The following is a 27,579-nucleotide window of genomic DNA, read 5'->3' as shown; positions in this document are numbered from 1 at the left end:
GAAGAAGATTGTGTCACATTCTGGTGTTCACCAAGGAATTCAGATAGACCAAAAGTTGGTTAACTAATACACTTTATCTTACCCAAGAAGTTGTGATAACCGGCACAGAGTGACAAACAATAAATAAGCAAAGTCAGTCCTAATGTGGTTAATTCCTCTACCCTTTACATAACTTCTGCCCCACCCATATGGATCCACTCATGGATTCCACCCCTCCTCATCCCACCCCTCATGTGGTGTCCTCCAGTAATGATGTCATCACAAAGCACGTCTCAACATCAAGCTGCCCAATTGGTCTGGTAGCATCCATGCAGTCTGTCCATAAAGGGGAACATCCTAGTAGGTTGTCCCCGGTCTGTGTATCCCCCAGGGTGCAGGGGAAGACACCAGTCAGCTGGAGGCTCCGGGAGTGGTGAGCTAGTGATGATGACATGTCAGCCAGATGGAGGCTCCCGCAGCGGCATGCCAGCGAAGATGGGAGGACCCCTGTACAATGAACCAGTAGAAACAAGCCCTGCTGTGATAGACCCCATCCGATTGGCAGCTCTGATGACCCGAGGGCTGACATGCTGTTCCCCTATCACTGGGACGACATCTAGAAGGCAAAACACACCATTAGCACCATCCGCCCTGGTTTGCCTGGGTTACGGCAATGGAACTGTGTCACCAAGTGGAGTGTGCTCACATCCATGGATCGCACCCATGCGGCCTCTGACAGGGGGTAACCCTTTCATAACACCAGATATTGTAGGAGCCCCCTGTAATGCGAGTCTAAAATTTGGTTTAGCTCATAGTGCTGTTCCCCTCCCACCTGTACTGGTCGAGGTGCCTGGGCTGGGGGATCCCTTAAGGTTGCTGTGTTAACTGGCCAGAGGAGGCTACTATGGAAGACTGGGTGAGTTTTGCCAATAGTGGAGCGAGTTTGAGTTCCACAGTAATTGGGTTAATAACTAACAATCGCAAATGGTCAGAGGAACTTAGGGGCTAGTTTCCAGCCAGGCACCTTGAGTTGGAGGTATTTGGTGGATAGATAAACCTGGTCCCCTATGTGAAATGGAGCTTGTGGCCTCCGTTTCTTATCAACCTGCACCTTGTAGGTGTCTGCCACTGCCCGTAAAGCTGTTCAAACACCAGCTCCCACACCAGTTTCATGTTAGCAAGCCATAAGTTTATGTCAGCTGATGGCTCCCGTGGGCATTCGGGGATTGGTACAAAGTCAATTCCGTTCACCACCCGGAAAGGGGTGAACCCCGTACTGCTGTGTACCATGTTGTCATATGTGACTTCGGCAAATGGCAGTAACTCAGGCCAGTCTGTTTGTTGATATTACACATAACAGTGGAGGTACTGTTCCACCATTGCATTAGTTCTCTCAGAGGCTCCATTAGTTGCCAGGTTGAACCCAGAACTCAGACCCTGGGAGGACCCCACCATTTTCAGAAAGTTGCGCCAAAATCTGGTGGTGAACTGTACACACACACCCGGTCAGATATTATTCGTGTCAGTACGCAATGCAGGCGATATATGTGTGTCACAAACAGTTTTACTAACTTCGTAGCCAACGGGAGACTGGGCAAGCCACAAAGTGGACCTGCTTTGAAAATAGGTCAATCACTGTCCAGATGACAGTATTACCACGACTTTCTTGTAGGTCTACAATGAAGTCCATGGCTAGATCCTCCCATGGTCTTGTGGGGCTCGCCACCATTTGTAAGAGCCCTGGAGGCTTCCCAGACATTTTTTCATGGTGGCACAGATGATACAGCTCCAGACATACTCAATATTCAGCTGCCCAATTGGTCATGACAGCATCCATGTAACCTGTCCATGAAGGGGAACATCCTGGTAGGTTGTCCTAGGTCCATGTGTCCCCCAGGCCATAGGTGAAGGCACGCTGGCCAGCTGGAGGTTCCCAGGGTGGCACGTTAGCAAAACTGAGGCTGCCAGGTAGAGGCTCCCGTAGAGGCACACTAGCAATGATGACACGCCGACCAGCTGGAGGCCCTGGGTCAGTGTGCTAGCAATGATGTGCCTGCCTAGCTGGAGGTTTCTGGAGCGGCACACTGCTGAAGACTGAAGGCACCCAGTGCAACAAACGGGTGGAAATAAGCCCTGTTGTGATGGACCATGTCCAATTGGCAGTCCTGGCAACCTGATGGCTGACAGGTTGGAGTCCCCATTCCATGGACTTGCTCAGCTCCAGGGGCTTCATTGTCCTTCACAGTGGCGTAGCGTGGGGGGTGCAGGGGGGGCTGGCCGCACCGGGCGCAACATCTGGGGGGGGCGCTTGCACTCGCAGCTCTCTGCCCCTGCCTGGCTCACTCTCTCTCTCTCACTGCAGTGCTGGCTGTGCGAATCCAATCCGAGCCGCCGGGTCGCCGCCCACTGTGGAGGGGGGGGAGTGCCAGCAGTGGCGTAGCGTGGGGGGTGCAGGGGGGGGCGGCCGCATTGAAAGGGGGCACGCTGGTTACTTGCCTTGCCCCGGGTGCTGACAACCCACGCTACGCCACTGGTCCTTCACTTGTCCTGGAGGCACTTGGGTCATTGCTGCAGCTTCCAAACGTAGTGGGGTTGCTAATCTAGTTCCCTCACCCATCAGGACTAGGCCAGTCTGTTGGGACTGCCTCAGCGCTGGCTCCTTGGACCAGGCACCTTTCCAGAACTTGGCCTCCGCTGCTTCAGCTTCAGCAGCTGACACTACCGATGGATAGCAGATGGCCTCACAAACATCTTCTGAAACAGACCTGGAGGCTCCCTCAGGAGTCGCCATTCTTTGATCCATCTTCCCTGAGTCTTTGCACTCCCCAGTAGATCAGGGTGCGGCTGGAGCTCAGGAACTCAGCTAGTGGCACCATTTTAGAAGAAGCTGCTGCAAAATTTTATTAGTTTAAATCCGATAAGGGTTAATGTCAGCATTCCAAGTAACTCCTCATTGCAATTCAGAACTTCAAGACAAACTCCATCAAAGTAAGATTTTATTAGAGAAGTCATATTGGCACAATCCGAATCTGAAATCCCATGTCTTCTCCCACCCATATTAAAACTCACACCCTGCCCTGTCCAGTGACATTCATATCACATGGCCCAATCAATCCCGTCTCAGCTGCCACCAAACTTCATTCATTCCCCTCCAGGTGCCAGCAACCCAATCTTGATCTCATGTGAAATAATGTTATATTTTACTCCCTTCGCTACTCTTCCATTCCCACTGTGGCAGCCTTGTAAAGTCTGACCAAAGATGGATCCAGGGCTGTCACTGAATACTACACTACAGTAGTGGCCAAAATTGTGGAAACCTTTTGGGAAAAGGATACTTTTGAGATTTGATGGCTAATAACACCACTTTTTTTTTACTGTGGTATCCATTCTTCCAAATGACCATTGCAACTCATGCTACAACAATAACTAATTGTGGTTACATGACCACACGACCTTGCAAATCATATTTCAAACAGCAAAAACTAACATCACCTATCTAAATCTATTCTAAACAGAAAGTGTTAATTCATTCTTACCCTTTAACCTATAAAGACTGACTAGGCTGCATTCTTCTGGAGAAAACTAAATACAAGGGCACTCAATGTCTCATGGCTTGTTTGTGCACCCCTGCATGCTGTACAAAATAAGAATCAGGTTTTAGCAAGTCTGTATTCATTGTGCCATGGTGGATGGTATTTTGAAAGAAATAGCCAGATGTCTCTGTTCATTGCTTTATTATAGAGAGTCAAGCAATCCTAGAATCAAACCCAATACCAAGAAAAATTACAGTGGCACTTGGAGCAAATCATGATTTTAAAATAATGCATGCACAATGACTTCATAAACTGAATGACCAAACCATATACTTGTGTTATGATGTTTAATGCAAGTACCTAGATCATAGTATTTGTGTGATTATTTCATAACAGGCATGTCCCTGTTTTTCTTTATTTCACACACAGAATACAGCAATTGTCTATAGGAAACAAGTTGTGAAGTTTAAGCAGCAATCAATCTAAACTACAATTATATACATAAACCACCAGCATGGCTAACGTGGATTGTACCAGGTGAGGCACTCCCATAACACCACAATGAAAAGCCTACTTAATAATTTTGAGCAACTGTTCAATTCCAAACTACGCTTTTTTAAAAAAACTTAAAATCTCATCCCAGGGATAAAGTACAGGGTGCAAAGACCTGCATCTCCAGATGGTGTCTGATTCGGAGGCAGAACACATTTTCAGAACAATTACATATAAGTCAGTTCAAGAATCCAAAGACGTAAAAGAAGCAAACTGTTTTGGATTGAGAATACATTACAGACTCTTTGGAATTTAATCTGAAGTGAGTAGCATTTAGTCATAAAAATATCAGAAACTATTTTATGGTACTTCTCTGTTATTTCTGGCCTTACGTTGCATCATTCCATCTACTAATTTATTGCTGGCCAAGATGGTATTTATTTGAGGCATCTGTTATTTTCAACTGCTTAGAAAATGCCCTTGTAGGCTAAAAGAATAATTCAATGAGTCAATATTTCAGGTATTTGCCATCTGGGTGGATCATTATTGGGTTGCATATATTGACACTTTTCAAACTTGTGTGCTGCCTATCTCGCCAATAGTGATTCTAGGTAATTTACAGACATTGAATAAAACATTAAAACAATAAATAAGAAACTATTGGGGGGTGGGGAAATGCCTCCCAATGATAATTCTTCTAGCTGGGAAAAACAAATGGAATAGTGAAGCATAGCTGCTAGAAAGCAATCTTTAATAACAAGAAACCAAGACAAGTGACATTCACCAAAGTTTCTTGGCTAGCTAGGCTGATTGACATCTAAATGTGAGATTATATATTCTTTCTGAGCCTTTCAACGTAACACATGCTTTTGATAATTAAATCCTGTATTTGGTGATGTTTTCATTCTACATCTATTGATGGGATAATTTTTCTTAGCTTGTCTTTGTTTGGAAGGAAAAAGGGTCTCTCTCTGTTGAAAAGAAATAAAGTTGGGAAATCTGACTAGTTCCTGTGCCTTGTTTATCTTGGTAATTGGTTTAACAAGATGGTAATTGGTTTAACAAGATATCGCTACCGTGTACTATCAGCCACTGTGTTGTCTGGCTATTTTGTTGCTACATTCTGGTGGTTTTGTTAGTTTTAAGTGTTTCTCTCATTAGCTCCCCTGGGGCTGTCAGTTCTGGAAATGAGTCAGGCAAGGCTAGTGTTTTAGTTTGAAAGGATTTAAAGTTTTTAAACTGTTGTGATTTAATCATTTGTATTTGATTTATTTTTATTGTGTTTCAATAATTTGCTGCCTCATGGTTTCTTCTATTTGGGGAGGGGGCCTTCCTTCAATCCCCTATTTTGTTCTACTACTGAGTTCAGCATTGGACTCAGTAAATGCAAGTAATCATGTAATACTTCCTCTGACAGATTACTAGGTAACAGGGTTGCTCAAAGGTAATGTTTTCTGAAATAAATAATTCTGTTTCATATTGAGCTAGATGTTGTTGAATTAATACCTCGTTGTTATTTTAAGAGTATGACAAACACATCATGGGAAACTCTTTTTAAAAAAATAGTATTTATTGAATTTTCCAATATTTAAAAGACAAAACACAAAGCACAAATTTACACTTATAACAGCTTTTTCATATTGGTATCAATATCTTTCGTAACAATCCTATTCACAAAAATTCTATCTCCATTTCACTAACCTAAATTATATCCTTATTTAGGTGATAACAGCATCAAGTCAATATCATCTATTTCCTATATCTTTTACATTCTATATATCAGTGATGGCGAAATTATGGCATGCGTGCCACAGGTAGCACGTGGAGCCATTTGTCAGGGCACGCAAGACGCTGTCCTGTCAGCTGACCAGCATGCATGCCAGCTGAATTCACCCTTTTTAAAGCCATTTTTCGCCCTCCCCAGGCTCCAGAGTCTTTATAGGAGCCTGGGGAGGGCGAAAAGAGCCCCTCCGGAGGCTTCATGAGCTTCCCTGAAGCGAGCACAAAAAACTGGCCCTACGGGCAAACCGGACATTTAGGAACAGACTTCCTGTTTGCTCGGAGGGTCATTTTGACTGCTCCAGAGGCTTCAGGGAAGTCTCTTGAAGGTCCCTGAAGTCTTCAGAGCGCTTAAAACGACCCTCTGAGCAAACTGGAAGTGACTTCCGGTTTGCTCGGAGTGTCGTTTTGACTGCTTGGGAGGCTTCAGGGAAACCTCCTGAAGGTCCCTGAAGCCTCCAGAGGGCTTCCGGGGGACAGGGGAAGCTGTTTTCACCCTCCCCATGCTCCTATAAAGCCTCTGGAGCTGGGGGGGGTTTAAAAGCATGCAAAAATGGGGGGTCACTCCTGTAGTGTGTGCATGCGCACTGGGGGGTCGCGCATTGCATTATGGATGCAGCACACCTGCACATGACCCCCCTGCGCTCCTCCCACTTATGGCACACCAGCCAAAAAAGTTTTGCCATCACTGCTATATATTATGCTTTAACATTTTATACCCTAAGTTTTACGTTTACTCTCAAGCCAGGAATACCATCCCAGATTTCTTCCCTCTCCTTCATTTCCATAGACAGTCTATCCATTTCTGCACATTCATAAATTTTTCTTCTTATAATCGGGTCTGGAGGAGTATCTGTTTGTTTCCAATTCTCTGCTAACACGATTCTACTTGCAGTTAGAATATGTAATGTTATATATTGTAGTTTTTTCCCCATTTTCCTATCAAAAATACCCAGGAGAAACAGTTCCAGCTTCAACTTTATCCTCTGTTCAGTGATCTCTTCCAGCTTATGTCAATATTTTCTGGCCTTAGGGCAGGTCCAACACATGTGGTAGAACATTCCCTACTATGCCCACATCTCTAGCACTCCAGCAATCGATTTGAGAACATCTTAGCCAATCTGGCTGGTGGTAGATGCCATTGGTAAAACATTTTATAGAGGTTCTCCTTATAAACAGCTGACATCATTAGTTTTTCTAATTATCTCTCCCATAATTTAGTTTTTCTAATTATCTCTCCCATAATTTATCCTTCCTGTCTAAATTGAATACTATGTCCAAAGTTTTTCACCCAACTGATCATTGTCTCTTTCACATTTTCTTCTTCCATTTTGAATCTTAATAAAAAATTATATACTTTAGTGATCATTATCTGCCCTGTTGCTAATAGTATTTTGTCAAGTTCCAATTGCTCCCCATAAATGCCATATTGTTCCCGATCCTTTTTTATATTTTGTTCTAATTTGCAGGTATGGCCACCAGTCAATTTTTATTCCTTGGTTTTTTAGATCTTGCTCCAATTTTAAATTTCCTTGTTCATCCAATAGTTCTGAATACCTTATCACTTTGTTTATGTCTAACACATTTGGATAAATTATTGCCTCCATTGTTGATATCCAAATTGGAACGTTCATATAATGATTTTTCTTAATTTTATCCCAAATATTTAACAAAGCATTTCACACTAGGTGCCTCTGAAAGTATATGTGAATTTTATTTTTCCCTTCCTACAGGAATGCATGCCATCCCAACTGAAGATCATGGCCCTCCAGTGTTAATACCCTCTTATTATTTAATTGGACCCAGTCTTTGAGCCAAGTTGCTGCCGCCATTTGATAGTATAATTCCCAATCTGGAAGGCCAAATCCTCCTTTAGCTCTCAGGTCCTGTACAAGTTTAAACTTTATTCGGGCTTTTTTCCACATCATGGGGAACTCTTAAAGTGAGAGAATGCCCTTAAACCAGGTCTTTTGATCATTTGACTAGTTCTACTGTTGCTACAACTGCCCTTAAGCAGGGAAGAGCTCCCCAGCTGAATAGAATAATAAGCCACAGGACCAACTAATTGCCTCACCAGTCACCTCCGCACCTCACCCAGTCTGCTCAGCTCACCAAAGGTAAGCATGCTGCCCACTTGCTTTTTGCCTTGGGTTGGGGGCCGGGGCCCAGGAATTGCCATTCCTCAAGGTGCCAGAGCCTCTGGCCGCTCACCGTTCACCTTGTCTGGGTCAGGGAACATGCCATTCCCTGGCTTGGCCCTTCCTGGGGCCTCCTCCTGCATGCTGTCCATTCACACCCTTTGCCATGCATCACCCTGTTTGCCCTCATTCAGAGGCCCCAGCCATTACTCAATCTCCCTGCAGGACGAGCACCTATTTCTTCAGACTTACCTTCCTCCTGTGGCTGATGGCAGAGGGGAAGGCAAGCCAGGACTGAGCTGTTGCTGCTGGGCTCTTCACCAGCCTGTATCTCTCTTCCCTTGTCACAAGATGCCTGTAGTTACCACTTCTTTTTTTGGTGTGAGAAGCCTCCCAGCCACTGTGTCTTTGCCAGCCAGAACTGAACCAACAGCTGTGAGTCATGGCTGCGAAAGTAATCCTCTACTTCCACCTTCATCTTGGGCCACCAAAACTGCCTCCTGGCCAAATGCAGGGTTTTCAAGAATCCGAAATGGCCACTCAGCTTGGAATTGTGACCGTTTTGCAATATTTTCAGTTTCATGCTGGCGGGGACATATAGTTTTGATCCCTTCCATGCCAGCCCCTCTTTCTTGATCAAGATGTCTTCATTATCTATGAACCATGGGTCAGTTTGGAGTGCTGCCATCAAGACTGCCATCAGCTTATCCTGGTTGGGGTCTGGTTGTTGTCTGGTTTGCCCCCTGGTGGTGACTTGTGCAGCTGTCTGCAAGGGGGGAATTCCGATGTGGATGACTTCTTCCTTGCAGCTGTCAAATTGGGGTTTTCATGATAGGACATCTGCTAGGAGATTTTTTCCCACTGGTACGTACTTCAGTTCAAATCTGAATCATTTGAAGTATTGTGCCCAGCAGACCTGTTTAGGAGATAGCCTCCTAGGGGTTTTTAGAGCTTCAAGGTTTTTGTGATCAGTCCATACCTCAAAGGGCATCTTACCCCCTTCTAGAAAATATCTCCAAGAGAGGAGAGCCCAGTGGCTTCTTTCTCTCATATGGTCCACCTCCTTTCTGTCAGTGAGTTTCTTTTACACTTATGTGCAGGGCAGAAGTTGCCCCTATGGTTCTTTCTGTCAGAGTACGACTGCTACTGCCACATCGCTGGCGTCTGCCTGGATGAATTGCCGCTCTGGGTCTGGGTGTTGGAGAATCAGCTGTTCGTAAAGAGCCAATCTCTCAAAAGCTTTTTGACAGTCCATCAACCAGGGGAGTGGTTGGTTTGGTCATGGCTTTACAGGACTTGGCCCCATTTTTAACAGTTCTGTTAGGGGCAGGCAACTTCTGCAAAGCCAGTATGAACTGTCTGTAAATGTTTACAAATCCCAGGAAGCTTTGGAGTTGTTTGCGGGTACATGGGGGCTGCCAGTCTAATACCAGTTTTTACTTTCCTGGGTCCATTTCCACTCCTTCCCTGGATATCCGATATCCTAAGTAATCAAGGGAAGTCTGGTGGAATTAACACTTTGACAGCTTTGTGTAGAGCTTAGCTACAAGAAGTTTTTTCAGCACCTGTCGCACCAATTTTATGTGCTCCACAAGGGTCTCACTGAACATGAGAATATCACCCAGGTACACAAGGACCCCCTTGTTTACATGCAGGACTTCATTGATTAGTTGCATGAAGACTGCTGGAGTTCCTTGCAGGCCAAATGGCATGATTTTGAACTGGAAGCTGCCAAGTGGGCAGTTAAAAGCTGTCTTCCACTCATCTCCCTCTTTGATTCCAATACTGTAATATGCCTCCCTTAAGTCCAGTTTGGGGAACACCTTCCATTTGGCTAAATGGCTTAGCATGTCCTTCATGAGTGGAAGTGGATAGGTTTTTCCACGCACATGGCATTAATTCCCCAGAAATCCACGCAAAGCCTTAACAGACCCCCAATCCCCATCTTTCTTCTCTTTAAACAGTATCAGGGCTGCCACTCTGGATTTTGCAGGTTGGATAAAACCCATGCTAAGTTGGCATTGATGTACTTTCTCAGCTCCTCCGTATCCCTGGGAGTCATGGAGTACATCTTTGACTTGGGCAGTTTGGCCCCAGGCACGAGCTCTATAGCGCCAACAGTCAGGCAGTGCTTCCCTCGACTAGGTCTGGTAAGCTTTCCTTAGCTGGAGCTCCCTTGACTTCTGGTGGAAGGAGTGGAGCCTCTACAGCCTGCTTGGCAAATCTCCCTTTCTCCCTTCTCACCTACGGCTTACAGCTTTGCACAGTTGAATCAGGGAGTTCTGCCTTTGGTACTGGTGGCGGGACTGGTGTGGGAGGCAAGGGTTCAGTTGAAGGGCAGCCTCTCATGTACCTAGGTAGGCCAGAAGGGATTCCCCTTCAGCACTACCTGCTGTGCTTCCTCTGGTTTGGGATCGGTGACCCAGCTAGTGTCTGTCGAGGGAGGGTTCTCCCCCTTGACTGATTTCTCTAGTGCTGCCTCCATTTTTTCTGCAGGGGTTTACAGAGTCGGTGTCACTGCAGCTGGCGCTGTCAGGTTTCCAAAAGGTACCCTAATTAATTCATGAATGTCAAACCAAGTTTCAAAAGAGATCCAGTCATTTATTAGGAACATCATTTTGGTAATACCCCATTGCAGTCAGATCTGACCTCATTTGAATGATGGCTGAACTTTGCCCGTTTCTTCCCACCCATAGTGTGTGTCATAAATCACATTTTCCAATGAGGTGGACACTTCACAAGCCTGCTGTTGTAAACTGAGATCTGACTCTAACTGAAGGTATGTACGGAATGCGCTCCCCCCCTTTCCTCACCATGGCAACTTGATAACAGACATACAAATGCTTTATGAGTTGACATTCAGCTGCCCTCACTTTCTGAAAGCAACCTGTGTGAAGCAAAAACAGTTTTAGTACAGTTATAGGATTTAAGGCTGCGTTTCCCCCCCCCCCCCCCTCCAACTTGTTTGGATTTTCTGCATGGAATTTTGCTATAAGGCGATCAGTCTGGATATTTCTAGTATTTACCCAAGATGCCTCTGACAAGGAGTAGCCCTTCCACTTGATTAAGTATTGGAATTGTCTCCCATGCCACCTTGAATCAAGGATTCGTTGCACTTCATAACGGGCTTGGCCCCCTATGATCACAGGGTCCAGGGGCTCCTGGGGTAGTAGTCTCAGGGTCGATCCAACCACAGGTTTTAAGAGGCTACAATGGAATACTGGGTGTATCTTCCTTACCAGTTGGGATAGTTTCAATTGCACTGTGACTGGATGATCTTTACTATGGGGAATGATCCCCTAAATTTTAGCCTCAGTTTCTTGCTAGAGAATTTTAACCTCAAATATTTTGTGGAGAGGTAGATCTTCTCTCACACCTGGAATGGCCATTACAGAGCTCGGTGTTTATCTGCCTGTTTCTTATATGTTTGCGCCACTTTAGCTAGCGCTTTTTTGACATTTTCCCAAATTGCTTTCAGTATTGACATCCAATTGGTCAAGTTGACTGAGGAAGGGGGATCCCTTGGATACTCAGGCATTGGGACGAAGTCCTTGCTGCTCACTACTCTGAACAGCGTTAGTCCTGTGCTACTGTGAACAGCATTATTTTACGCGACCTCAGCAAAAGACAGGAGGTCTGCCCAATTTGACTGCTGATAGTTCACGTAGCACCTCAGATACTGCTCTATCATGGCATTCAGTCTCTCTGACCCCCCACTCATTGGTGCTCAGTGAAAAGTCAAGCTAAGGCCCTCGGATGACCCAATGGACCACAGAAACTCCCTCCAGAACTTAGCCATGAACTGGACCCCTCTGTCTGAGATAATTCTTCGAGGTACTCCATGCAGGTGGTAGATGTGCTTCAGGAACAGTTTGGCCAGCTGGTGAGCTGGGGGTAGTCTGCTGCAGGGTATGACATGTGCCTGTTTGGAGAACAAGTCGATTATAGTCCAAATCACTGTGTTTCCCCCACTTTTTGGCAACTCTACTATAAAGTCTATTGCAATCTCCTCCCACAGCCTCCTTGACTCTGCTACTGGTTGCAGCAGTCCAGGGGTTTTTCCCAGTTGTCTCTTCATTGTGGCACAGATAGTGCACCTTTTCACATAAATGTCCACATCTTTCTTTATGCTGGGCCACCAGAACTGCCTCCGGGCTAAGTGTAAAGTTTTTAGTAACCCAAAGTGGCCTGCCAGTTTGGTGTTGTGGCTCCTCTGGAGAATGAGAGTGAATAGGGATTCCAGGACATAGAGTTTTGTCTCCTTCTATGCAAGGTCATCACTTTTTGTCAAGTTGTGTTGGTTGTCTCAGAACCAGGGGTTTGCTAGCAGTTCGGTTTTGAGTCTCATGGTTAGGCCGCTTGCTGGTTGGTCTTGCCAGTCACTGTTTTGCATCTAGTGGCCACTTGGGCAGCTATTTGAGTAAGGGAAATGATGGCGTCCATCATCTGCTCCCATTCATATTTGTACTGGGGCATGCAGGAGAAGACGTCAGCTAGAAAGTTCCTCCCCCCTGGAATGTGCTTTAGTACAAACTTGAAACGGTTGAAGAATTAAGCCCAGCAGACTTGTTTATGTCATAGTTTCCAGGGGGTCCTGAGAGCCTCCAGATTTTTGTGGTCAGTCCAGACTTCAAATGGTTTCTGGCCACCTTCTAGCAGATGTCACAGGTTAGCAGTACCCATCTCAATGAAAGCCTCTTTTTCCCATGCAGTGCATCATCTCTCTTTGTATGTGAGCTTGTGGGAGGTGTAGACAAAGGGCTGTAGGTTTCCTTGGCTGTTTCTTTGGAGCAGCACTACTTCCACTACCACGTCACTGATGTCTGCTTGGATAACAAAGAGTTGCTCATGGTCAGGATGTTTCAGCACTGGTTCCTCTGCAAACATTTTTTAATGCTTCAAATGCCTCTTGGCAGGTTAGGTCCCATTGTAGAGGTTGTCCCGGGCAAGGTTTTGTTCCTGGGCTCCCTGTCTTTAGGAGGTCTGTCATGGGTTTGACAATTTTCATGAAGGAGGGAATGAATTGCCCGTAGAAGTTCACAAATCCTAGGAAGCTTTGTAACTATCTGCGGGTGTGAAGGGGTTGCCAGCATAGTATGGCTTGTACTTTGGCTGGGTTCATCTCTATTCCCTCATTTGACACTCGGTAACCCAGGTAGTCTAGCCGTGCATGGTAGAATTCACATTTTGATAGCTTGACATACAGGTTGCTGCTGACGTTTTTCCAGTACCTGTCGGACCAGGGTATGTGGTCTTTCATGGTCTCTATGTAGATGAGGATGTCTTCCAGGTAGATGAGGACCCCCTTGTAGAGGTGCTTGTGCAGCACCTCATTTATTAAGTACATGAACACCGCTGGGGCTCCTTGCAATCTGAAAGGCATCACTTTGAATTGGAAGCTGCCTAGGGGGCAGTTGAATGCTATTTTCCACTCATCTCCTTCCCTGATGCGTACTCGGTAGTATGCTTCTCTGAGGTCTAGTTAGGTGAAGACTCTTTCTTTGGCCAGTGAGATAGCATGTCCTTCATGAGGAGGGGAGGGTATAGGTTGTGTACGCACATAGCATTGATTCCTCTAAAGTCCACACATAATCTCATAGTTCCACCTTTTTTTTCTTTGAAGAGGACTGGTGCTGTGACCTGTGGCTTGGCTGGTTCAATGAACCCCCATGCAAGGTTTTTGTCTATGTATTTGCGCATTCCTTGCATTTCCCAGGGCATCATGACGTACAGTTGGCCTTGGGTAGTTTTGCTCTGGGAATGATTTCGATGGTGCTATCTGCCTCATGGTGAGGAGGGGGGGGAGAATATCGCACTTGGTCTTGCTGAATACTTCTGCAAGGTCCTGATATTCCCCTGGGATCTGTTTGGTCTCTGGGGTTTTGTCGGATGTGGTTGCCAATTGTTCTGGTGGGCTCTTTTGGTGGGTTCCCTGCTTGGGTGGTGTTTCTGCTTGCTGGTGTGAAAGGGGTTGGGGCCCCTTTGCTATCCTAAGTCTGTGGGTAGCTCCTTGCCACCAGATGGTTGTCTAGCCAGGAGAGTCCTAGTATGACTGCATCTGTCATTTTGGAGGCTATTATGAATCAAATTACTTCTCACTGATCCCCCAGCTCTAGTCTCACTGGTTTGATCAGGTGGGTGGCATAGACTCCCTCCATTAGGGGCCCATCGACCTGTTCAAATCAGATTGGGTGGGCCAGTCTTTTTGCTCTAATCCCCAGTATCAGGACTGTGGTCAGTTTGATCAAGCATCTAGTGCAGCCTGAGTCTATTAGGGCTCAAAAAGTGCCCTGGCTTCCCATTTTTGGGGCTTTGAGGCATATTGGGAAAACAAAAGGGTGAACTGGTCCTCTCAACATTAGGTCATTTTTGCTCTCATCATCACTGTCATAGGATTCCAGCAACTGGTTGTCATTGCCTGGGGTCCCCCCCCCCCCTTCATCTAGGTGGGGAGAGTCCTCTGCAGCAGTGGAGAAATCTAAAAAAAATTACTACTGGTTCTGCGGGTGTGGCTTGGTGGGCATGGTTTGGTGGGGGTCATGTGACTGGGTGGGCATGGCTATTTAGTCATGTAAATGGGGGATCAAAAGATAGAAACTAACAATGTCGTGCTGGAGCAGGGTTGGACTAGATGACCTCCAGATCCCTTTCAAGATTATCATCTGAAGCTGTTTCTAGTGTCAGGTTTGTAGTCCTTCCTTCCTCTCCTTTTTCCCTTCCTTTCTTTTTCTTTCTTTCTTTCTTTCTTTCTTTCTTTCTTTCTTTCTTTCTCTTTCTTTCTTTCTTTTTTCTCTTTCTTTCTCAGCAACCCTCACCCCACCCCACCCCCATTGTTGGCCTAGCAGGCTTCAGGGAAGCCTGCTGGGAGCAAAAACGGATACACACACCCTATTTTGGGTCTAGCAAGCTGCTGGGAGCAAAAATGGATCCCACCCCCACCCCGTGTTTCCAGAGAACCTGTAGTAAAAAATGCTTAAAAAGTAAAAAAAAAAAAAGTTTCAAAGCTCAGTTGTGTGACGTGCAATCATCGGAACATTTCCCTCCCTTTTTAAGTATTTTTTACTACCGGTTCTGTGAACCAGTAGCATTTTTACTACCAGTTCAAGCAAAACGTCCCGAACTGGTAGCATTTCACCCCTGCTCTGCAGCCTGGAGGGCCTTCCAGGACACATTCGTGGTCCATTTGGAGCCCTGTTCCAGTCGTGCCCTGGGTGGTGGCTCTGGCCTTCGCGTCAGGATTGGGGTCATGCATGCAGATGCCATGCGCCCCTCCCCCCACATCTCTAGCATTTCAGCATACTTCAAGGGGGGGCTGGTTTGGGGGCCTGCGGTGTTGCTATGGGTCCCAGTTGGCTGGGCAGTTTCAGGTCAGGTTGACCACTTTTTTTCGTGGCTTTCTCATGTTGTTAGCGCGCAATCCACCATCAACATTTATTGCTACTCAGAACTACTCAGACAGTCGGTTCAGGATGTCCTGGTAGGCTATTACCTGGGCAATCTGCCTGTCTAGGCTTGTTCTGAAAAAATGCTCTAATAGCCACTCTGGTAAAGGGTGTAGCCTTCCAATGACTCTCCTAAATTTGCAGATGTGCTTTTGATGGGGGCGGCCCCTCTGTCTTAGGTCACTGAGCTCATCTTCCACGTACTGGTCCTCCTCCACCTCCTCAAATCTGACCTCTAGCAGTCATAGGAAGTAATCTATGCCTTGCAGTTGGGGGGCTCTCCTCTTATGGAGGGCTGCTAGCCATTCCCCTGCTTCTCCCTCTAGCCCCTCTGTGATAGTATTCACTATGGCTCTGGAAGATCCACTGCTCTTCCCCTCTCTTTTGGCATGCATAATGGCCCCTCTTCACAGAGGGTAGCCCAGTAAAATTCCTCCCTCAGTTGCTCTATGGAACTCCCAAGGGGCTCCATCAGGGGCTTTGGGAGCCTGGCTTGATTCCAGCCCAACATCTACTCCACTATTCCCAACTCGCTCAGGGCATTAGGGTGGGGAGTTTTACCTCAGCTGCTTTAGGGGTTAACTTCCACAAATACTCATCTCTTGCTTTGGTTGCTGGAGCAGGCATCTCAGCTTTGATGTCTGAGATTAGACAGCACTTCGGCTGCAATCAGGCTCTTTTCGTATAGCTCGCCCTCTGCCATGGTTGCCTCCAGGCACCCCAGATATTGAGGAGAGATTGGAGAGTCCAGGATTCAAGAGATATGGTAATCTTGATAGATTTTAAAAACAGACAGATCTGACTGTCTGTCGGGTTTCCAAAAGGTGCCCTAGTTAATTCATGAGCATCAAGCCAAGTTTCAAAAGGAATCCAGTCATTTATTAGGAACACCATTTCGGCAATACCCCATTGCAGTCAGATCTGACCTCATTTAAATTACGGCTGAACTTTGTCTCTGTTTCTTCCCTCCCCTCAGTCTTTGTCATAAATCACATTCTCCAATGAGGTACATTCCTCACAAGCTGATGTAGTAATCTGCTGGCAAAGGGAGAATGACGGCAGAATGAGGTGGGAAAGCATCCACTCTGGCTTCTTTCCTCTCAAGGCTCGCTGCATTGAAGCCCTGCTGGTTGGGACTTTCGCGGCCCTTGCCAGTTCGCCTCATGGCCATAATGGAAGTTTCTCCAGGTCGCAGTGGAAAGTGCCGGCCAAGCTGTCGTTTCGGCTGTGGGCTTGTTTGGGTCATGGGGGGAGCAGCCAACAAATAGGGACGCTGAGTTGGCACCAGTGGCTGTGGGGCAGATGCCCCCGATGAGCCGAGCCAGCTGTAGCCAGCATTGCAGCACCTCCCAGGCTGCGCTGGTTCCAGGGTTTGTGGCCATTGAGGAATGAAGAACACTGATGGACCTAGGCAGCCGTAGCTCATTCCGTAAATCCCTGCGGGTTGTATTGGCAGTGGCAAAGGGACGAGGAGCCCCGGCAAGCTGAGCCAGCCGCAGCCAGCTTTGTAGCTCATTCTCAGCTACATCAGCCCCGGCAGCCGCAGTAGGTAAGGGGGACTGTGGCTCTCACCGCTGGAGCCCCACAGGAGAAATCCTAGGTCTTGGCTGTGGGTAGGCATCAGGGGATTGAGTGGTCTCAACTCACCCATGACTGATGAGTGACATTCAGCATCCTGATTTGTGGCAACCATTGGTGTGTTCCCCGTCAACTTCCAGGACTAGTCATGGAAGCAGGTGTCTCCCTTTGCTCGACCTGGGGTTTCCTCCGCTAGGCCTGGATCGCCGGGTGCCAGCTGCGTTCATCTTAGCCATGTACCCTCCATTGCTGATCCATCCCACCGCCAGGAATCCATGGGGCTTTGCTGCTCACTCAGGCAGTTCCCATAGTTACCACCCAGTCTTTCCTTATGGTCCATCTTCCCTGAGTCTTCACACCGCCTGGTATCGAGATGGCATTTGGGGCTCAGGATCCCGAACAGCACCCCAGAGTTTGGGGAGCTGGTAAGTACTTTGAGACAGATTCAGGTTAATGTCAGGGTTCTAAGTAACACCCCCAACAAAACAAAACTCCGAGGCCTGGATTTCCTCAAAGATATATTTTATTAGAGATGTCATATCGGCACACCTGGGGAAACCCGAGTCTGAAAGCTTTCAGGGTTTCCCCACCCAAAGGAAAGTTCAAATCCCTGCCCAATACCCACAAGTCCATCACATGCTCTACTCATAGCACCATCCCAACTGAAGATGCCTCCCAGACCCAGCCTCCCAGGTGTAATCCATTTAACCTTGACTTTCTGAGAAAGGAATGTTATTATAACTATGTATCACCCATGCTCCATACAATCCCCCCTCTCAGTTTACCACACTAGGAAACGTGGTGGCTTCCAGTCCTGACAATCTGGAGTAGTGCAATTCCATCTATATCTCAACACACCCATAGATAACCTGGTCTTACCAGGGTTCAGCCAAAGTCTGCTGTCCCTCACAGTCTCCGGGTGCTTCAAAAAGGCAGCAACAGCATCTCTCTGATCACCCGAGATGTAGATGTAAATTTGAGTATCATTAACATGCTTTTGGTAGATTTTAGCTCTGCATTTAACACAATTCTGCCACATAGACTAATGTCTAAACTTATGGGTCTGAGCTTTCTTATTCAATCTTCCTTTGGATTATGGCCGCTCTCAGAAGGTCAGATCAGGTAATCATATCTCCTCAGCCCTCATTCTTAACACTGGTACACTACAGGGCTGCGTGTTGAGTCCCTTACTTTATATGCTTTATGTACATGACTGCATTCCCATTCACGCCAGTAATACTATTATTAAATTTGCAGATGGTACAACAGTGGTGTGACTCATCTCCGGGGGTGGGGGTGTGAGTCTGCCTATTGAGATGAGGTGGACCGGTTGCTTTGGTTGTGTGGGGACAATAACTTGGTCCTTAACACCAATAAGAACAAGGAGCTTATAGCGGACTATAGAAGGAATAGATCAGAAATCCACCCCATTGTTATCAAGGGAGACCAAGTGGAGGAAGTGGCTAGTTTTAACTTTCTGGGTGTTATCATACAAGAGGACTTGACCTGGGGCACCCACATTGCAGCACTGGTCAAAAGGGCCCAGCAGACTATCTACTTTCTTCTCAGGAAGAAACAACTGAATGAAAAACTGCTGGTGACCTTCTACCGCTGCACCATAGAGAGTATTTTAACTTACTGAACCTGTGTATGGTTTGCCAATTGCACAGTGATAGATAGGGCAGCTCCAGAGGGTTAATGTCATTGCCCAGAGGATCATTGGTTGCTCTCTTTGTTAGAGTTTTATAGATCCTGCTGCCTTAAGAAATTTCAAAACATTCTTAAAAATACATCTCATCCTGAGCAACCTTTTTTTGAACTATTACCATCTGGCAGATGGTACAGGACAATAAAAGCAAGAATAGATTGAAAAACACCTTCTATCCAGAGGTGGGCTGCACTTACTTTCACAGGTGGTTTGCTGGTTGTGAGCATACATACATGCGCACTAGCTTCGCACGCACATGCCCCTGTGGGAGTGAAATGGAGCTTCAAAGAAGCAGGTCATCAACTCAGGCAGCTCCAGTGAGTTAAGCAGGGACTGCGTGAAACTCAGCTGGGCAGTGAGGGTTAAGGGAACAAGCCAGAAAGTTAAGTTATAAATGGATAGCTTAGCACAAGGGCAGGTGGGTGTGCGGGGGGTGGACGGGTCTAGCCAGCTATCAAAGCTAAGGGTTCTCCCAAATCTGCGGAACCACGCAGCAGCCAACCACTGCTTCTATCCCAGAGCAGTACTTATATTAAATTCTACTGTATAGTGCAATATTAATGGGGTTTCCAATTCAATTGTATAGAATGTGAAGGATGTGTGTTTTGTTTTTTATGTATAATGTACACTGAAGATGGCATTTAATTTTGTTGTACGAGGTGCAATGACAATAAAGTAAACTAACTAATTAACTAACTAACTAACAAGGATAAACTCACCCAGCAGTTTCATGTAAACTGTAAAAGGAATGGAGAGAGAAATGAGCTCTGCAGCACACAACGGAGGCGGCTGTGGACTGGATCTTTGACTCCATATCTACACCAGTGGGGACCAGCCTTGAAGAAGGGAGGAAACCAGCACAAGACTAGTGTGCCACCCAGCCCCAAACTCTGTAGCCCAAAAAGATACCATGGTCAATGGTTTCAAAAGCTACTGCAAGAGGTCAAAGATAGCAAGAAAGGATGCTCTATATCAGCGATGGCGAACCTTTTTTGGCTAAAGTGCTATAAGTGGGGGGAGCGCAGGGGGGTAGTGTGCAGGCGTGCCGCACCCATAATGCAATGTGCGACACCCCCCCCAGTGCGCATGCATGCACTACATGCGCTCCCCCCATTTTGCATGCTTTTTTTGCCCTCCCCAGGCTTCAGAGGCTTTATAGGAGCCTGGGGAGGGCGAAAACAGCCTTCCCCGCCCCCCCGGAAGCCCTCCAGAGGCTTGAGGGACCTTCAGGACGTTTCCCTGAAGCCCCCGGAGCAGTCAAAACGACCCTCCAAACAAACCGAAAATGACTTCCGGTTTGCTCGGAGGCTCATTTTTAGCACTCCGAAGGCTTCAGGGACCTTCAGAACGCTTCCCTGAAGCCTCCGGAGCAGTCAAAACGAACCTCCGAGCAAACCGGAAGTGACTTCCGGTTTGCTTGGAGGGTCGTTTTGAGCGCTCCGAAGGCTTGTGGGACCTTCAGGACGCTTCCTGAACCTCCGGTTTGCCCATAGGGCCGTTTTTTTGCGCTCCGGAGGCTTCAGGGAAGCTCATGAAACCTACGGAGGACCTTCAGGGGGTCGGGGGGTGGCTCTTTTCGCCCTCCCCAGGCTCCTATAAAGGCTCTGGAGCCTGGGGAGGGCGAAAAATGGCTTTAAAAAAGGGTGAACTCTGACAGGGCAGCGCCTCGCATGCCCTGACAAATGGCTCCGAGTGCCACCTGTGGCACGCGTGCCATAGGTTCCCATCTCTGCTCTATATCCTTATTCCACAATTGACAGAGATCATCCAAATGCAGATTTTGTTTCTGTCCAGGTTTCTCTGAAGCTGCCAATATTATATATAAGTGCAATCAATTTAGAGGTAATCCACCAAAGTTAAAGACTTAACATAAACAATAGCAGAAAAGGGGAATTTAAACTACTCTTCAGTTTTGCCTGCAAGAGGCAGCACAGGGACACTTAATATGTTTTGAAAACACAGTCTAATTATAACAATTCAAGAGATAATATACTGCTATATTTAATATTTTCATTTATAGGCTGTGAACTGTTGCAACCATTTTCACTTTTGCGTTTCAAAGCAAAAGACACCAAAACAAAATGGATTTTAACAAAATGTTTAAGAAAATGGATTTTACTTCATAGATTTTGTTGGAAGTATTTCCCCCCAAAAAATGAACAAAAAACCTTATTATCTGTGTGCCTACTAAATATGCAATAATTAACGAAGAAAATGTATTTAACATTGGAGAGGGGGGATGCCAAGATCCCAGTACTTTTTATTTTAGAAATAAAGCATTATTAATGTAATTAATCCCTATCGAAAACACTGGAAGGGAGGCACTGAAAATAGACCTGACGCGCATGCGCCGATTGCCCGCTTTCCTTTGTGGAAGTATTTGAACTGCCCCTCCCGTCTCTTGAAAATGGTGCAGACTCCCCGCGTCCGCTGCAACGTACGGCCGTTTCCCCTCCTTCCGCGATTCTCATCCAATCCCCGGCAACATCCGTGGCGTCACAAGGAGAGCCAGTTAGGTCCAGTTTGCGCTACCGCCTGCATCATAAAATGCGGAAGCTGGAGAAGGGAGGAGCTGAGCTTGACAGAGCCACGCCCACAGCCCAACCTCTCCCATCCCCTCCTTCAAGTTTTTCTCTTTCTAGCCAATCCTTGTGCCCGCCTCCCGAGGCGCGCTGACGTCATAAACCCCTCACTGCTATATAACCCGCCGGACGTTTTAAACCCGCCCTTCCTGCTGCCTTTTCCTTTTTTAGGCGTCTCGGAGAGGCTGAGGAGCCACTGTCGCTGCTGTTGTTGTTGCCGCGCCCCGCCTTTTGCTGTCGCCGTTGCTGTTGTTGCTTCCGACCCGGGGAAAAGGGGAAGCGAAGCGCGTCGTATGTCCGCTATCCAGAACCTCCACTCCTTCGGTGAGGGGCCTACGGGAATGGCGGAGTGGGAAATGGACGGTGTGGGAGGCCGCGTCAGGCCGGAGATGGAATCCGCTTGGGCCCCGATAGATGGGGGAGGAGGGGGAAGGTCATTGGAGAACGCATGAGGGGGGAGGGGAAGCAATTGTCCTCAGAGCTCGGACGGGGGAAGGGGTGTTGACGAAGGCGGAGGGCTGCGGCGGGAGGCGGAGTTTCGACGGGGGGGAGGGAAAGTCTTGCCAGGAGTCACTTCAGCAGCGGGGGGGGGGGAAGCGATTTCATTGGTCAAACCCAAGATAGGAAGGAAGCCAGCGATACCAATAACTCGGTGGGGGGAGGGGGAGCAGGCCGTCCTGGCCTAGCTTGACCTAAAATGCGCCTCGTAGAAGGGATAGGAAACGGGGGGAGGCGCCCAAAAGATGGATACCGATAACTATGAAGGATGAACGTAAAAAGACGGCATTGTTACGAAGGTCCGCCATCTTGTTTACTCCTTCTCTTCCCCCCCACCGTTGACGCACTTGCGAATTCCTGGCGGTTGCGTCACCCTGCAAGTGGGCGGGCTCTCCCTAGTCACGTGGTAACGAAGATTGCCTCCGTTGCTTTATCCGCTGGAAGCAGCCTCGTTTCCACATCTGGGCAGGAAGTGGGGGAAGAACTATTTTTCCTGCTTTAACAAGAAGAGTGAGCAAAGAGATTTGAGGTTTTAACTGATTCAGAAATGGGTGACGGGGAACTTCGGGAGATCCTTTCAAGCTCAAGAGTTGGTTGGACTTGAAATATGTACGTTGAAGATGCCAGTTTTCGTACCTTAAAAGCTGTCAATCACTCTTCCCCTTCTCCAACAGGGCTTGCTCAGTTTGGGAAGGTGATTTGAGTTCACACAACATTGATAATTCCTTAAACCTGACTGAAATTGCACCTTTTTATTGTTTTAATATACATAAATTTTCATCTTTTCTCAGACCCCTTTGCTGATGCAAGTAAGGGTGATGACTTACTTCCTGCTGGGACTGAGGACTACATCCATATAAGGATCCAGCAGAGGAACGGCAGAAAAACCCTCACCACAGTCCAAGGCATTGCCGATGATTATGATAAAAAGAAACTGGTGAAGGCCTTCAAGAAGGTATTTGTGAAATTCTTAATCCCCAGTAACTGCTTTACCCTTAATAAGTGCTTAAAACTAAATAGTTAATGTTTTACTTTTTTTTTTGTTTCTGTAGAAATTTGCCTGCAATGGTACTGTGATTGAGCATCCAGAGTATGGAGAAGTGATTCAGCTTCAGGGGGACCAACGGAAGAATATATGCCAATTCCTCATTGAGGTAAACACAGCCATTTAAAATGTATAGGTTTTATTGCTCAATTTATTATTGGACTTGTGCATATAATATTTTTGATTTCTGCTACTAAATTAAAGCCAAAGGATTTTGTTAAGAAATAGCTGGTTTTACCCTGGTAGCAGGGTAAAATAAATACAGCTGTTAATTTTACTGGAATAGGTCACATTCTGAATATTTATAACTCAAAAACTTTTTTTTTCCAGATTGGACTGGCTAAAGACGACCAGCTGAAAGTCCATGGGTTTTAAGATTCGTGGGCCACCAAAGTTTCAAGGGCGATGACTACCTTGCGATGAAAGATTCTTTGTGTCCTGCCTCATTAGTTTTAACCAAGCCAGCTTGCATAATGTAATCACATCAGGTTCCTTTTAGTCTGGACTAGTGTAACTCGGCAATGTAATAAACTGACAAGAGCTCGTGTTGTGTTGTGTTGCTGTCCCTCATTTAAACCAGATCTGGTAGCATTAGTGTCATGCCAGAAGTTTAGTTTATAGACATTGCTGATTAGAATTTAAATATTCTGGCTGTTTTAGAGACATCTAACATTTTAAGCCACCTTTGTCACAGAAATTGAGGCTAAATAACTACAAACAAACTGTGAAAGATTAAGTCTCACCTTTGTTTACCTGAACGCATCTTTGTGCAAAGGTATTGGGGCTATATAAATCAAAGTCCCTTCGAAATAGACACTAAGGTGACTGAATTCAGGAAAGGTGTTAGCTCAATCTCGCTTAAACTTAAAAGGTGCAGTTTTTAAAGAATGTCATTGCAAAGTGCTGCTTTAGCAACTAACAGCTGTGTGAAGCAACAGATATCTCGGTTGGAATCCTGATGTTCTGTGTAATGTATTTAAACTTTTATTTAAATAAAAATGATTTTCAGAAATATTTGCCTTGTATTTTAATGCACTGTTAAAAGTAGTTAATGTTTTAAAATAAAAATGTGTCCACTCTAAACCAGACTTAAAAAAATGGAAAGTGCTTCTAAAAAAGAATCTGGTTGATGTTAGAAATACATCAGTTCAGCTAGTCTGAATGCCACAAAATTGTGCTCTACTTCTCAATGTGATTATGCATCATAATACAGAAAATTACAAAAACCTTGGTCATGTACAGTATATCACAACTGAGTACACCCCCTCACATTTCGTAAATATTTAAGGATATCTTCATGTGACAACTGAAGAAATGACATGGCTACAATGTAAGTATACAGCTTGTATAACAGTATAAATGTGCTGTCCCCTCAAAATAATGCAACAGACATTAATGTCTAAACTGCTGGCAAGATATACTTAAATATTTACAAAATGTGAGGGGTGTACTCTGATATACTGTATCTTTGACTTCTAGCAACCTCATACAGATTCTTCATGATCTATTCCCAGCTTCGTTTTTCTGTTCCTCCAATAATCTCAAGAAATACTGCATCATTAATCCAAGTGCACTAATCATGTTTACAACTTTACACAACACAATTCCCAAAAGTTAGGTATGTACATTAAAAGTTCTAATATTAAAATACTCGATACATTTCAAGTTCAGTAATACAAGTGCTTAATAAGTTGAAAAATTATTTAATTCTATTAATAGAAATTTATCTTTCCCAATAAAGACAAGCACTTTATTCAAAGTATAACCCATACCCCAAATAAATCTGGGAAATCATTTTTTAGAAATCCCATGCATTTTATTTTTAAAAAGCAGGATTTATACGTACTATTAAAATTCTAATTGTCCTGTAATCCTTAACTGAAACAGTGCATCATAAGGCAAAATGTTTGAACCAAGTTCCCTTTAATGAGCTAATTTAGAGAATGCATCCAAAATCCAATAACAATCCTCATAACTGAAATTAAAATTTGGCAAGTTTTATAAAGCGTGATACAAACCAGCCATTTTATTCCTTAGTGCAAAATGCAAAATGTTTTATGTGGTGAACTGATGTTTTGAGTGTTACCCAACTCCATGGGCTACTTTCAAGGCACATTTCTTCAGTATCTTAAATACATTAGAAACACTGCCACTATTGAAGGCATTAAACAATGATCCAAGGGATCTGGTTGTCTAGTTGCAATTATTGGATATTAATTTCTAAACTCTTAAGAAAACTTATTTTTGAATTTTGCCCAAAAAGATACAAAGACATTCACTTTGATCATTTTTCTTTGTAATCCTTGTTATAGAAAGAAAAAAAAAGTTTAAAAACTGACATGGCTGTCACGAAAAGCATTTGACAGCGGAAAATAAAAAGATATTTCTGAATAATCTCTAATAAAGATGAACATAAATCTGACAAGATCAATGAAACAAATGTGTGTTTTTAATTTGGGGCCTAACCTACTAGTAGCCTAGAATTCTTTGGGGCAAGGGAGTGGGGATGGGCCTCCAAACAGCACAATTGCCACATGCGTCAGTGAGATCTACTTTCCAATGTATGTTTTTCAGGTTATTAAAATCAAGTATGCAAAGCTTTTGCACATTACCATAAGGAAATGTTTGACAGGATGTAATCTAGAAAGGTTGATAATGCATCTGTAAAAGGGCTGAAAATTGATTTGGCTGCCAAGTACCTTATTTATTACATCTACTTCTGGCTTGTCAACAGACTTTCAATAACTGATTGCTTGTTCATACTTTTTCTAAAGAAGAAATATAAGCCAGTGGCTCATTCAGGCTTTTCTCATCAATTGATGTTTGCATTGGTATCTTTTGTTTCTGTTAGGAAACGAATGGGATTTTTATATGTTAGCAACCAGCTAATGCTTTCCATTATAAATCAACCTGTCTGTCTTAACAGATGGATGGGATTTTTTAATTCCAATTTTATTAACTGTAATACCACAATTTTTCAACACCAGCCAACAGCTGTGTGCCTTAATCACTGTGATGATGTAGTGTGATGTATCTATATTGGGGCCATTTTATACATTCAAGGTTAAATTATATGTTGCCAGAGTGTTATGACTTGAGAGATAAGGATAATTCATCCCAAAAAGGGAGACGCTCCATGCAAAGGTAATTTTGTGTTTAGAATTTTTCTCCTTAAATCATTAAACCAAAAAAGAAACAAAGAAACTTGACTTCACCTTAATACCATCTCAATCAATTTCTACTACAGGTAGTCCTCGACGTATGACCACAACTGAGCCCAACATTTGCTAAGTGAGTTTTGCCCCATTTTAGTTGCCAGAGTTGAATCAATATAATTGTTAAGTTAGTAACACGACTTAAAATGAATCTGACCTCCCCATTGACTTTGCTTGTCAGAAGGTCACAAAAGGTGATCACATGAGCCCGGGACACTGGAACCATCATACATATGATACAGTTGTCAAGTATCTGAATTTTGATCAAATGACCAAGGCAAAGGTGGTGTGAAAAAGGCAATAAGTCACTTTTTTTTCACTCCCATTGTAACTGAACAGTCACTAAAACAAATAGTGTAAATCAAGGACTACCTGTAATTCTGTTATCGTTTCCAATTGCATATCATTCTCAATTGGATGGTGGTGGTTGTTTTTCCTGAATTTTTGGGGCTACTATTCTTGCAAGTGTGAAAGCAGGATGAGTTTTTCCAGACAGCAACTACAAAATTAATGCTGCTTCATTCCATCCTTCCATGATGGTCTTACACTCTGCATCCAGAACCTAGATCTTCAAACGGAGGCATGTGTGATTGTTTCACAAAGCAAAAATAATAATAATTCGTAAAGTTTAGCTTTTAGGCTTTATTCTGTCATCCAGAAAGTATTACCATATTAAAATATCATTTTATTTTAAACAGAAACAGCATAATTTTTCCCAATTTATGGGTGGTGTACATGAAAATAATTTAAAATCCGGCTGTCACTGTTCCATCCTCAAATGTTAAACTTAATAAAAGGATTGCAAATTTGAGGTTTGGACTTATATTAGCATTTCTGCTCCCTCCCCTGCTCTTAGGTGTTGAGGGATATAATATCACATCTCTCATTTACCGTTGATCTTGAATAATTAAAACATTATTTAACAAGATCAGTATAGGAACAGGCAGCATAAGAGCAGCACTGGGGCAACACAGATTAGCAAAAAAAATCAGGAATAGTCTGGCAGCACCTATTTCAACTAATTAATTTTATTTAAAAGCTTTCATGGGCTTGCACTCATTTTGTTTTAAAATTGTATTGAAGCACCTACAACACAGTAGTGAAGATGACATCATTGTAATACCATTGTTTGAACACAAGAGGGTGCCTAGTGCCCAGAACCTGGGACATTGTATTAGCAACCTCTGTGGAAATTCTCAATTATCCAGATCATTGTCCCAAAGGTGCTTTTCTAAATTACACCTTTATTTCCTTGTGTTTTTCCTTGAAAACGTTTCGCTTCTCATCCAAGAAACCTCTTCCCTAGTTGCCTGTTGAAAAACACCTTTGGGGCACTTCATAGCAGGGGTGTCAAACTTGATTCCATTGAGGGACGTATTGAAGGTCATTGTGTTTGACCTCGGGAGGTGGGGTGGGGTGGCCAGCTATAGGTCACTCATGTCAGGGGTGCCTGTGGTGGCCCGAGAGCTCTGCCAGCGAAAATGGGCTGTTTCCAGGGTGGATCACATCTAAGCATCCCATGGGCCGGATCTGGTCTTGAGTTTGACACCTCTGCTTTATAACAACGTTTCTTAAACTTGGCAATTGCTT

At 44.9% G+C, this 27,579-nt stretch overlaps 1 protein-coding gene across 1 annotated transcript; it reads left to right on the top strand.

Annotated features, from left to right (window-relative positions):
- Positions 1–21,366: 21,366 nt before the first annotated feature.
- EIF1 (eukaryotic translation initiation factor 1) lies at positions 21,367–23,788 on the top strand. The gene is made up of 4 exons (XM_081971017.1): positions 21,367–21,555; positions 22,521–22,684; positions 22,782–22,883; positions 23,105–23,788. Exons 1-4 carry the CDS (start codon positions 21,525–21,527, stop codon positions 23,147–23,149), a joined length of 342 nt encoding a protein of 113 aa, XP_081827143.1. The 5' UTR covers positions 21,367–21,524; the 3' UTR covers positions 23,150–23,788.
- The last annotated feature ends 3,791 nt before the right edge of the window (positions 23,789–27,579 follow it).

The sequence above is a fragment of the Natrix helvetica genome (genome assembly GCF_964273705.1).
Source record: "Natrix helvetica genome assembly, chromosome: Z".
Classification (NCBI taxonomy): domain Eukaryota; kingdom Metazoa; phylum Chordata; class Lepidosauria; order Squamata; family Natricidae; genus Natrix; species Natrix helvetica.
This window is presented reverse-complemented; position numbering and strand designations above follow the sequence as displayed.